This window comes from Glycine max, chromosome 18 (genome assembly GCF_000004515.6).
Source record: "Glycine max cultivar Williams 82 chromosome 18, Glycine_max_v4.0, whole genome shotgun sequence".
NCBI classification, from domain to species: domain Eukaryota; kingdom Viridiplantae; phylum Streptophyta; class Magnoliopsida; order Fabales; family Fabaceae; genus Glycine; species Glycine max.
Genome location: NC_038254.2, coordinates 41479461 through 41493421, shown reverse-complemented (window position 1 = coordinate 41493421; position 13961 = coordinate 41479461). Strand labels below are relative to the sequence as shown.

The 13961-nt window shown below is 31.4% G+C and overlaps 1 protein-coding gene across 1 annotated transcript; it reads left to right on the top strand.

Moving 5' to 3' along the window:
- The first annotated feature begins 4185 nt into the window (after positions 1-4185).
- LOC100804648 (protein argonaute 18) lies at positions 4186-9538 on the top strand. Its single transcript, XM_006602475.4, has 8 exons — positions 4186-4474; positions 7273-7353; positions 7620-7708; positions 7796-7870; positions 8040-8137; positions 8255-8395; positions 8501-8563; positions 8954-9538. Exons 1-8 carry the CDS (start codon positions 4352-4354, stop codon positions 9247-9249), a joined length of 966 nt encoding a protein of 321 aa, XP_006602538.1. The 5' UTR covers positions 4186-4351; the 3' UTR covers positions 9250-9538.
- Positions 9539-13961: the final 4423 nt, after the last annotated feature.

Here is a 13961-nt window from a genome sequence, read left to right as displayed (position 1 = left end):
TAACACAAACACACAACACATAACATACAAAATCATACATAATAACTCATCATTACCAAAAAGCCAAAACCCCATTTCATTCTACACGTATAAACAATTCAAATAAAAAATGACAATACAAACAAAATAATAAATAAAAAAATAAAACTTTAAAATAAAAAGAGTCTGCTACGGATCAAGTTGATCTGTAAGTGACTTACGGATCAACTTGATCCGCGGAACACTTTCGGATGAACTTATGGATCAAGTTGATCCGTATGTTCTGTACGGATCAAGTTGATCCGTATGTTCTCTACGGATCAACTTGATCCGTAAGTTCATACTTGATTCGCGGCAATGAATTGTACATGCGGATCAAGTTGATCCATAAATATCTTACGGATCAACTTGATCCACGCGAAATGCAGTACACCAGAACACACCCAACACTGCGTACCTCGTATGTCGCCGTCGGCGACCACTGCAACACCGAACACTGTCGCTACCTCCACCTTCACCTTCACCGAAACGAACAAAACAAGAAAAGCACTGCGCACCGGAGACACAACGGAACGAGAGAATGCGTAAATGCAAGCATTGTGCCATTTTTAAACGCAGGTGACACTGTTCACGGTGACACTGTTCACCGACGAGACAGATGGAGAGAAAGAGCAAAAGGGGCATTTTGGGAATTTTTTTAAGTTGTTGGGTGCACCAGCAATAACACTGGATGCACCTAGCAACTCCCAAACTTCTAATGCCCAGCTGCTACTTGATGAAAAGACCAATATGAAGGACCAAATCATTCTCTTGATGTAATTGCTCCTACTTTGGTTTTATACCAGTTTGATCGATTCTTGACTGGTTCTTACCCATTCTAAAATCTTCCAAGTTTTTAAAGTCTTTAGAAGGGTCACTTGACAATCCATTGAATCTATTGGTTTGAGCCGATTTTATTTTTTATTTTTTTTAATTGTGAAAGGGTCTAGAGGGCCGACTACTTAATAATAGTAGCTTTTTGACGTTTACATAGACTTCGGATCCTTTTTCTCCAAGTATGTTCGGTCCTCAAATAGACAAATACTGTACTAGTCAAGTAGTCATTACTATGCTCATTTACTATCTTGTGTGTCTTCTACATATGGATGCTACCCTATAAACGACCTTGACAAAGTGACTAAATTTCCCATTCTTCTCCTCTGAGCCTAGACTATGCCATGTGGAAGTTAGAGCATAGCACTAATTGATATTGATGTTATTTACATAATACTATTTCATAGTTATAAAAAGATAATACGATGGAAAATATAAAAAGAAAGAAAATAATAATAACAAAAAAGTTATGAAAACCAAAATTTAAAATTAAATAATTTTTCAAAAAGTAGTAAATTATAATATAATTTTATGAAATGATAAATACTAAAAAATACAATCAAAAATGAAAAAACGAGAAAAAATATTTGAATATAACGATAAAGTAATATTAAAATAATTAAAACTAGTCATATCTTAGTTCAAGCAAAATTATCTACCATATACAACAGTTGTGGCCTAAAAAAGGATTTTTTTTTTAAAATTGAATTGTCATTATAATAGATCAGAAATAAATATAAAATAATATTATAAGTCTATCAAGCAATAATAAATTATTAATTTTTATAATATAACAAAATAACTATAAAAAATAATGTAGATAATTTTTAAACATGTTATTATAAATATAAGAACTTAGTATTAAATATACAATTTTTTTAAAAATAATTTATCAATGTTTTCTGTATATATAATATTTATGACAATAATTTTATAGTTATTTTTAGTGATTTATAATAATAGTTATTACTATATCATAATAAGAGATTTTATTCCTTATTCTAATTCTCAAATTATTTGTTATTTTGAATTTATTTTTATATAGAAAATTTATTTTATGTTAAGAATTTAAATTATCAAATCTCAATTTTAATTAAGTTTTACATTTTACATTTAATTCCTTTTTAATTTCAATATTATTTTGTATCTTTTTACGAGGAGCTTTAGCAACAACACATTTTAACAATACATTTCTTCCAATATATTATGTATATTAATATTTAAAATTTATAAAATTATGAGTGAGACTCATTAAATAATAAATATTAAGTAAAAATAAGACTTGCATAATTATTATGTGATTCTCAATAAAATTTTATCAATAATAATATATGGAAAAGACCATGTTAAAAAGTGTATTATTACAACATTTTACTATTTTTTTATTATTTAAATCTCTTTAATTTTATTACTTAAATTAGTGGTAAAATTGTATTTTTGGTTTCCCTTGTTGTTTTTAATTTTAATGTGAGTCTCTCTTTAAATTTATTCATCCTCCAATTATGTCCATCCTATAAATGTTGTCCCCAAGTCTAGATTTGAATGTTGACTATCATGAAGAAACATTGACGGCTACGTGTCATGTTTTGATTGGCCAATGAACAAAAAAAATGTTAGAGTTAGCTCTTGGGCGCACTTTTTTATCCAATCAAAATCTGAACTTGGGACCAATAGACCGGATTTGACATAATTAGGGAATTAAATTCGTGAATAAATTTAAAGGGAAACTAAAATTGAAATTAAAAACAACTAAGGGGACCAAAAATATAATTTTGCCTAAATTAATCTTAGAGAAGTTTGAGTAATGCACTTTTTTTATATACAATTATCTTGCGTGGTTAGTTAAAATTTGTTGAAAGTTGAAACTATAAAATTATGAGTATAAAGGAGTGAAATTTACAGAAGTGTATGATTTTCAATAAAATTGAAGAGAATGTATTATAAAGTTTGTTGGAATTAGGGGTATTTAAATTGAATCCAAACCGTTTTGAACCGTCAAATAAAAAAAACCAAAAAAGCCAATCAAATTATAAATTGACAAAAGAAACCCACTTTTTTTTAAAAAAAATTGATAGTGCATCACTAATTAAATATGAATTATTTGTATTTTTCAAAAGAAAAACTATAAATGATTTGTAAGTGTACTTTTTTCCAGAGGTTTGTAGGTTAATTGTTATCATATATTTTTGTTGTTTCATTTTTTTAATTATGTAAATATCATTTTGAAGCGTTTATCTTGAATTAATTAGTTAATAGTTTCTACAATGTTTTATTTTTTCATTAAATGTCAAATTAAAAATAATTTGGTTAGGTTAATTTTGCAGTTTCTTGAACTATTCACAATTTTTAATTGGGTTCTTAATTTTTTTATTTACGTCTCTAAACTTGTATTTATTTTTTTAATTAGATCCCTTGTGTATAGACCTAACTAAAAAATAAAATAAATACAAGTTTAAACACTTAATTAAAAAAAATATAAATTTAAGGATGCAATTGATACAATAAAAAAAATTTAAGGACCAAATTAAAAAAAAGATGTAAAATTTCAAAGATTTGCAAAATAATTAAACCAATAGTTTTCACAGTTATGCAAAAGGAAATTAAAAATTAACAAACTATCAAACCGAAACTACCAAAGATCAAGTTAAGTTTGATTTAGTTTAGATTTGGTAATACATTTATATTGAGTCAAATCGAACTATATAATGTTTAATGTTGATTTTCATTTAAAATTAGAGTTTATCTCAATAATTTACGTTAATCTTCAATGGGAATTATTATGTGTAAATTGTGGAAGTAAAACTCTAATTTTAATCACAAAAGAATTCTAAGGTCATTTAACCAATTTTATCTAAGTTTTGTAATTAGAAAACGGGCTTAATCTTATATAGAGAACTAATCTACATGTTTGTATGCCTAAATATTTAAAAGCAAATACACATTATGCAATTTATTAAACCGTAGAAATTGAAGATAAGTAACAATAAAAAATAAAACAACTCAGATCACGTATCGTATCGTGTTGAATCAATTAAGTTGACTTTCTTGATACACACATTACACGAATAATTAAATAATCTTAAAAAAAAAGAAGAAATAACATATTTATGTGCTTAATCTTATCAAGAAAAGCACATGTGCCATGCTTGCGAAACAACCTACCCCGTTACCCGTTTTCGCAGAAAGGAAACGAAAGCGGAAAGCCCCTCTATCCAAAAAACGTAAAAACCGGCAACCGGGGGAATCAATCAGAGCCGTACGTGTACCACACGCGTGATGATGCGTAAGGAGCACAACAAAACACGAAGAGCGGCACCCGCACAATAGCCGAAGCATAATTCGGAGCCTGAGGTTTAAGAAAACAAACACTTTACTCTTTTTATTCTATTCTATTCCCCTTTCTCTTCTTCTCTTCTTTCTCTAGGGTTTTAACCTTAGGGTTTCAGTGTTGTTTCACTCACTCTCTCTCTCTCTCTCTCTCTTCCGGCATAGCTTTGCCATGGATAGGTACCAGAAAGTGGAGAGGCCTAAGCCTGAGTCTCCCATCAATGAGAACGAGATCCGAATCACGACGCAGGGCGCTATTCGCAACTACATCACCTATGCCACTTCGCTTCTTCAGGTCCCCCCTTTTTTTTTCTTTTTCCGATACCGATGGTTCTGGAAAAATGACAAACCCTTTCTTTTTTTGCCGATTTGGGGTTTTTGTTATTAGTTTTGAGGTTGCATTTTCGGTTTTTGGGATTCGGTTTTTGTTTAATTTGTTTGTTTGCTGAATGCTGGTTTAAGGGGCTTTCGATTGACGGGGTTTTGTGTGTGATTGTTGACGTTCTATGTTTATGTTTGTCATTGGGTGGGAAATGAAACCCTTTATTTGCGATGAAAATGTATTTTCTGTGTTTTCTTGGTGGGTCTTTGTGATTGATTGTTTGGGGTTTATGTTTTTTTCAATGTGTTGGTTTATTATGATGATAACAAAGATGGTGCTTACTTTTGTAAATATGGAATGGGTGTGGTGCATGGTGTCTGCATTCTGTGTGTTTGTTACAAGAATAATTTAATGTGCATTTTCTGATTTGGTAATTCAAATGTATCTATAGAAAAAATGTATGTGTTATTCACACATGTATGAGGATTCTATGTAAGAAAATCAACCCGATTCTCTTTTTCCGAAGTTACAAACAATTCTTTATTGAAAATAAAATAAAATTAAAGCAATTGGAAATGTCGAAGTTTTAAGTTGTCGTTGTTTGGCAATTACCAAATTTGTGGGAAAATATGCATATTATGCTATCACAATTTTTGTTGCGATGCAATCCGGAGGCCTTTAAAATCCTAATTTGCGGCTTCATTTTGAAACTTTTGGGGAGGCGCACTAAAAACTTTGTTGTGGATATGTTCTAGTTTTGTAGATTACAATTAAGCGTTGTTAGGTTTTGAACCAATTGAAACACACAAAAACATGGTTATCAATCACATGCAATGGCACCATTGAAGTGCTTTGTGGCATGAGTTTTGAGGCCTTGCCCAATGCGCAAATCACATCCTTTCTTGGCATTTTGCACTGCTTTTGTTTGTGGAGGGTAAAGCCCTATTTTCCACCCTCATTCGCATTTGAAGCAAGCTGCTGGTCATCTCATGCATCCTCAAGAGCTCAAGCTCACCACCGATCAGTGATCACTGGTGCTATTTCTGGACATTCCCTGCATTTTCTTGGTTTTGCAACCCTACTGATTACTAACGGCTGCTGCTACTGCTACTCAAAGTCAACCAATAACTCAACTCAGTCCACTGATTACCCTCTGTTCAGACCTCTGTTGCTGCTTGCAAATTTTATTCTTTTTATTTTACCCTGTCCAGCTACTCAACCCCCCACCAATCGTTCCACCTTGTTAATTGTCAATGACTTGTGTGTGTGTGTGTGTGTGTGTGTGTGTGTGTGTGTTGAGAATTTACATGAGTATAGTATAAACTAATAATGTTGGATTCATATAATAGGAAGTTGAAGTGATTATGATTTAGAAGTTATCTTATGGATGTAGCAGGGCTTGAAAGAATTAGGAAATCATTATGCTAAACAGTACCCCACTTGATGGGGTTGGCTACATAGATCAGACATTACCCCACTTGAACTTTATCAGAGACCAAATTCAAAAAGATCAAATTTGTAAGGTCTTCTTCCAATGGTTTCTCCTAAGGTTTTTTTGGTCTTTCTAAACAATTTCAATTGCACTATCTTCCATTTGTCCTACTTTTTTTTGCAATGTGGCCTATGTGCATTTTCTCACCTTACCAAGCTGTCTTTTATGAGTTGATATAATCTTCTAATCAATTGGAGCTACTTCAACATTCTTCTGATTGAATTCTTTCCCAAATTTTTGTCATCCTTATTTTACTCACCCCACTCAACATTTTCATCTTTGTTACAGTTGTAATATGAACCATTATAACAGAAATTTTACAATTTGTGATTCAAATTGTCCGATTCAGTCCAATAAATATGTGCAGAAATTTCAATCCAAAGTTTGAATGAAAAGCCTATTATCATGATGGTTCTGTGCATATTGTGTTGGCTAAATTTTACCATTTGATCCAATACACCAAACTGGAAAAAACATGATTTTAGTTTGTTGATGCTTTTTTGCCATTGGACACTTACAGTCATTTGAAATTGTGCTGTGCTCTTTCTCCATTCTTCAAATTGAGAGTATTTCTTGACTGTCCAACTCTGTTATGTAAGTTTTGTATTGTTTAATTTTGGTGCATAATTAACATTATGCAAAACTTGCTTAAGATTCATGAATATTGATTTATTTTATGGTTTATGAATATTTGAATTTGACTTAAGCCAAACTTGTCTTTTTATATATGTGGTCCAGTGTAATGTGTTGTTGTTTGCTATTGTGAATTAATATCTTGTGTTCACTTTTCATGTTGATACTAATACATATGATTTTAAGTTAATGTCCTCTGAGACAATTCACAAATTTCCATTAATGAAACAACATTTTTAGTCAGTTAATGTCATGCAATTTTTTTCTTTGTACTTATTAGGGATGTAACCAGGTTGAGTCACGCTGAGCACTTTAAGCTTAAGTTTGGTTTGTGAAAATAAGTTGATATTCAAGCTTCACTCAGTTATTTAAATGACCATATGTAAAGTTTGTGCTTGACTTGCCAAAAATATGAAGCTTCATATTAGCTTGGTTAGATCAAAATTGAGTATGGTTCCTTCAATAAATCTGTTCCTGGAGTTCTTTTAACTCTATTATGAACCATGAATAGCTCAACTTATTTACACCCGCATATGTGCCTGTCCGTGCATGTTTTAATGATATTCATGATTGTCACATCATCAAGAAATTAGTCATGATATGTTTGCTTATGTTGTCTTATTGTTTTTTGTTGTAATTTGTCCAGGAAAAGCATGCAAGAGAGATTGTTTTGAAGGCAATGGGACAAGCAATCAGCAAGACAGTTGCCATTGCAGAGATTTTAAAGGTTAAATTTCTTTGCAAGATTCTCCCCTCGTGCCTCCTGTATCTTCTTTAAAATTTATGCAAATGGATGTCTAGCATATGTTTCCATCAAGAGTTGAACATACAAAGAAATTGCAAATAACCCTAAAATATTTGGCAGTAAAAATTGGTAAGTTTCCAGGCCAATTAATCTAGAATAAAATGGTTGCTGACAAGTTAAAAAAATATATAAAATCTAGAAAATTCGGATTGGTTTTTTGTTAATTGGCTTTCTATCTCCTTAAACAGAAGAGAATTCCCAAGCTGCACCAAGATACTGGCATCAGCTCAGTTAGCATTGTAGATACGTGGGAACCCATTGAAGAGGGTCTTGTACCGTAAGTCTTATATGAAGTTTTAACCTGCATGCATGCATCTTTGAGTATTTTGGTGGCCAAGTTGTTGAACATCAACATTTAATGCAGTGTGGAAATGACTCGACATGTCTCTATGATCTCAATCACCTTATCAACTAGAGAATTAAACAAAAATTCTCCTGGGTGAGTTTTGAACAAAATTATAATCTTATATCCAATCATTTTACTCAGTTGAAGTATTGCCTGTTATAATGACCTGCTGATATAATTTTCTTAGCCTATATTTGGAATCCTTTTCTGGACTGTTTGATTTATCGAATCCGGGATGTTGTCTATATGACTTTGTTTATAGGTATCAGGCTCCAAGTAATGTGGAACAACCAAAGCCACACTCCAATTACCAGCAGCAATCTATAAAACCAGCACAGGTTCATAATGCTGTAAATGAAGGTGACCCTGCATATAACTACTACAATATCATCAGAATGTTTTTGTTGTTGAAATAATCTTCAGAATGTTAAATACAATAATTTCTAACTTTCATCACGTCTGATATCTTATTTTTAGACTTGTATGGAAGAGGTCGAGGTCGGGGTCGGGGGAGAGGTAGAGGAAGGAATTGGGGAAGGGGTGGTTATGGCTATCAAGGTGGTTATGGAAATTATCAAGGATACGGGTATTACCAGGGGGGGTATGGAAATTATCAAGGTATGCATTCTGATCACTTGTAGTACTTTAGGGTTTCATATTATTTTTGAATTTATATAATTTTCTTTTTGGTTAGTCTTTTTAATTGTGCTTGGGTCCTTGCAGATAATGGTGGGTATTCAAATCGTGGACGAGGTGGTGGGCGAGGTAGAGGTTGGGGGTATCGTGGTAAGTTTATTCAACTGCTTATTCTCCCCATCTTTTTGTGATGATGTATGTGAAGAGATTTTCTGTCTATGGTATAAAAAATTAATGTCTTGAGTTTATTCTCTTTTGTTTTTGGAAATTGGTGTTGTTAAATAGCGGTCATGGTGCTGCTATGGCATGGTGGATTTTTTGCATAATCACTATAGGCAATTTTGATGGGAAGCCTGCCATGGTTGCACCATAAAGGCGAAATGAGGTGTTTATATGACGTAATTTCGGCCTTCCGCCATCTGCCATTGATAACACTGATGGAAATAAAAACTTAATATATTTATGAAGGATTTATGTCTAGAAGATGCTTGTCCAGTTGTCTTTGTTCAATCTGATTTTAACTGTCATATTTTGCAACAGGTACTGGTTATGAAGGCGGCAGGGGTGGTGGTTATGAAGGTGGCAGGGGTGGTGGTTATGAAGGCGGCAGGGGTGGTGGTTATGAAGGTGGCAGGGGTGGTGGATATGAAGGCGGCAGGGGTGGTGGTTATGAAGGTGGCAGGGGTGGTGGATATGAAGGTGGAAGAGGTGGTGGATATGAAGGCGGAAGAGGTGGTGGTTATGAAAGAGGCAGGGGTGGAGGAAGGGGTTATGGGCGTGGTAGGGGCCGAATGGGTGGACGTACAAGGGGTGGCGGCGGCGGCAACCAGGCATGATTGCAAAGGGTGCTATTGTCATTCTTGCTAAATGCTTGCCTTGACAGTGGGGTTAATGTTTTTAGAATACTGTGTTGATAGTGTGATGTGGCTCATGATCCAGCATTATTAAGCAGTATTTTATGTTTTTGTCATGAAATTGAAATGGGTCAGGTTTTGTTCATCTTTAGATTTAGTTGCAAAGCATCTTGGTTTTATGATTGCTGTAATTCATTTCAACTTTTTATGGTTGCCAACACCATATTTTTATCTGTATCTGGTTTATATATGTTTTTTCTTTTAATCAAAAGTTGCTTTTCCTTTGATAAACTTGCGGGGTTTAAATCAATAGCAGACACGTATTTTTAACATAGATAGCTTCATATATACTGGAAATTGTAAATTGTGAACCTCATCTTTATGATGGGCTTAAGATTCAGTGCTGGCCAGCCTCAAGGTAATTTGTTATTAATGCAAATAGGGCTTAAGATTCAGTGCTGGCCAGCCTCAAGGTAATTTGTTATTAATGCAAATAATCAATGTATTAGAATGTGGAATAATAATAAGGTAAATGTTAATTGGTGCCTTGTGCATTAGTTAAAGAACTTTTTTCTTTTATGTTCTATGATTTACATAGTAAGTATTTGTTTTAGTTTCTTAATCAGTGTCTCAGGCATTGATTAGCAAGATTCTGTTATTTTTATACTAAATTGATAAAATTAAAAATAACTTAAGGAAATTTTAGTGTCACATCTGCAAAATCCTTAAAAAAAATCTTTGGAATCAGAAATAAGTTCTCTATTATACCTAGAGAAGGTACTAATAATCTATAATGTCCATAAAAAATGATACCTCTAATTAATTGCACAATATTATTAATTTTATAATATTTACTTTAACCCAAAAGCATATTCTTGAATCTTATTATAAAAAAGCTTCTTTTTTTATGCTCTATTAAAATTTTAGCATAAAGATAATTCTCAAAATTTATAACTTTAAAGATAGAATAATTATTTAATTAACATAAGTTATTGTTTATTTTAATAAAATATTATTTTTGAAATTTTTGATTTTTTAAATTTATTCTAGTCCAAAAATTTATGATAACAAATGAGTATTCGATAAAGTCTAATGTTTTGAAAACATTAAAGGTAGAATTGTTATTAATTAATATTATCAAATCATTGCATGAAGTTAAAAAAATATTATTTTTTTATTTAATATTGTAAATGTTACAAATAATATGAATTAATCAAAAGATAGAAAATTAGAACCTCTTTTTATTTTGCAATGAACTGTGAGTTAGTCAGTTAACTTATTTCTTTTAACTCAATCTTCTCATTATCTTTTAAAAATCTTCTTTTTATAATCCAAGATATTTGTTAAGATTGATCTTTTCTTGTAATCATATCTTATTTTTTATATTTATTTAATATTTTAAAAAGAATAAAATACTCTTCGGAATAAAATTGGTTATTCACATTCAAAATTTTTAAAAAAATTATAAATAAACTAAATAAGTCAAATTCAAGCTTTAGATTTTCAAAACAAGTTGAGTTTGAACTTTTGAAGTTTATTTAAATAAATAAAACAAGCTTGATTCATCTGGTTCAACTCATTTATATTCTTACTAATATCTTTTTTTTTTTGTTTATGCAAATTTTCACTTTAATTTAATTCTTGTAAATTAATTTTTAATTTTTTTTAGTCTTTGTAATATTTTTAGAGTTCTTTTAATACTTTATTTCAATTTAAGAAAATAATTAATAAATATAATAATGACATGACACTTTTGATGTCTGAATTTTTTTAAGACTTAGATACTTGATGATATTAAGTGTGTTTTGGAACATATTAAAATCACGTTGAACGGAAAAAAATATGCATTCCAATGTAAAAATAACAAAATATCAGTTACTTTTGCGTTGCGTTCTCTATAAGACAAATACAAGTACACTCATTTTCGTTTGATGACATTGTACATGATAGCAATTTTCAACACTTGATAGCAATTTATTTCATCGTTTGGTGACACTCATTAGTCATTTCAACACTTTTTTCTAGAGAGTTTTTTAAAATAAAAACTAAACTATTTTCCCTTAAACTAAAAGAACTAAACTAAAAAGAATGAAATAAATTCTAAAAACTAAAAATACATTTAAGTCTAAGATTTTTTTTTGAAATTAAAATAAAATACTCTAAAGTAATTTTTTAAAATAATTCCAAGCAAAAGTGTAACAATTTTACAATCAAAATCCTAAAACATTGTATCTTGCATTCTACGCCAACATCAACTCGCGAAAATGACAACAATTGGAACGCAACAATATGGGATTCGATTTTTGAACTCCTGAAGTAGATATGACAATGGGGCGGGTCGGGTACGGGTATTGTCTTCCCAATTCCTTATCTTGACTCCTCAACATATTCCCATACCCGTACCCGATATTCGACGGGTTTGAGTTTATTGTCCCATCCTTATACCCGTCGGGTATCGGGTATCCCCAACCCCGTTCCACACACCATTTAGAAAAATATTTTTTTTTTGTAAAAAAAATATTAAAAATTTGATTTTAGAAAAAATAAATTGATTGTTAAACATTTATTTTTAACTACTTATATATCAATAAATTTATTATAGCGTGTGTGTCTATATAAATAGTTAAGAAAATAATATTAAATTATGTAAAAATTCTAAAATAAAATTAACTAGTAATAAAAATTATGTCTTTTGATTAAATTATGCAAAAATTCTAAAGATTTTAAGTGACGGGGCGGGTTCGGGTTCGGAGTCGGGACGAGTCTAATAATCTCATACCCGTACCCGTACCCGACTTTTGGTTATCGGGAAAACCCGAACCCGAACCCATACCCGGTCAACTCGGGTATTACCCATCAAAGTCGGGAAGGATTCGGGCGGGTACCCACGGGTACGGGTTTTCTTGCCATGTCTATCCTGAAGTATTCAATTATCAATTATTACGCATTCATACGGTCCTAGGCAATGTTGTGAAACACGAGATAACTTGCTTACTCATAAGTGTTATGAATTTTGGACGCTCAATCGTGCTAGCATGGGAAAAAGAACGGAGCTGCTTCCAGATCGCACATGGAACGCATGTTTTCGTGCAAACACGGTGGAACATTGTTCCGATCCCGATGGTGGGGGGGCACAGGTTTTTTGTCTCAATTTGATACAGAGAAAAAGAAAATCCAATTTGTTTCGTTGACGTTGGGCTTTTCCGGTCGGGTATGACCCAGTTCGAAAGTTAAACAAAACACCCTCTTCTAGGGTTTGAAATACAAAAAGATCAGCAAAGACCTCGATCTGCAAGACCCCTCAACGGTGCGCCTTTGTCGTCTGCCCACTCAACCGTCGTGGTTATCGCGAACGGCCTTCTCTCTGCTTGTTGTGGCGGTGCTCGTAACTGGTAAGTGCTGCCTGTGATGCCCTTATCTCTGTTTGGATTCATGTTTGGCTTAGTGTTGTGCTGTTTGGATTTGGGTTTGGTCCTTTTGTCTGCGTTTTGGATTTGTGTTTGATTTGGTCCTTCTCTTTTTGCTTATTCATTGTGTGTGTTTGGTCCTTCTCTCTACGTGTTTCTGTCACTGAGGGTTCTGTTTTTGTTTTCTTCCATGTTTGAAGAAAAAATGACTTTAGGTGGTGTCATATAACTTATGAATCGTGATATTTTACCTCTAGTTTCTCTTACTAGTTACAAGTTTTATAAGATTTGTTTTAAGTATACAATTGTGTTAAATATTCAGAGTGAAACTTTGTCACTGATAATAATTCTATCTCACTCAAACAAAATTGTCTATAATAAAAAATATTTATAGTCTAAAAAAGAAATAAGGTCACACAAGTTACCATCCTTATCCACATTAAACAAATTACAATGGTTATTCCACACAATTTGAATGGTCTAACTCTTTATTATAACAAAATTAGATTAACAACACAACACACTCAAACTTTCATCCAATTAGGTATGATAATGGGAATGGTCCTATAGTATCCATTTCCATACCCACATTTAAATATCCGCACGGGTAATAACTTTAATCTTTATTACTATTGGTATCTATATATGAATATTCGCATTACGATCCGCACTTTACTTATGTACTAAGTTAATAAATTAATAAAAATATATTAATTAAAAAATTACTATTAGTAAATTGAAAATTAACACTTAATATCTCAATTGTAATATATTAAGAGCATCCACACACAAAATGATTTAATTCATCAAAATCAATATAAGTGATTAAATTAGTTAATTTGTCATAAATTTTAATTTTATTCCTAGACAACCCATGGCATTAAATGGTTTAAGAGGTGGTTATTTTTCAAAGATAATTTTTGAACTAAAGAATATTCATTGTTTTGTTGATATCTCAATAAATGCATGCACTTTCATGGAAAAATGAGTGCATATCATTAATAAACCTCATAATTAATTAAGGGTGAAAAAAATTGAGTAATAAAATAATTTTATGTTTCTTATAATTAAGACAAAAAAATATTGTAGTTTATTTCTTATATAAATGAAAGAAGGTAATTAAAAATAAACAAATATAATAATAATTTATTCAAACTTAAGTCATAAATAAATAACATTAAAAATATAATCATTCAACATTACAAAATTCATTAAGCAGATACAAATCTAATATTCTTAAATAAAATGTAAAATAAATTTAATATAATAGATGTTGAATTAGAATTC

What these genes read in the sequence shown, in the direction of transcription:
- LOC100804648 (XM_006602475.4), top strand. Translation starts at nt 4,352, where the DNA reads ATGGATAGGTACCAGAAAGTGGAGAGGCCTAAGCCTGAGTCTCCCATC. An exon ending in ATGCCACTTCGCTTCTTCAG is followed by an intron (nt 4,475 to 7,272) that starts GTCCCCCCTTTT and finishes TAATTTGTCCAG; the next exon opens with GAAAAGCATGCAAGAGAGAT. An exon ending in TCATAATGCTGTAAATGAAG is followed by an intron (nt 8,138 to 8,254) that starts GTGACCCTGCAT and finishes TCTTATTTTTAG; the next exon opens with ACTTGTATGGAAGAGGTCGA.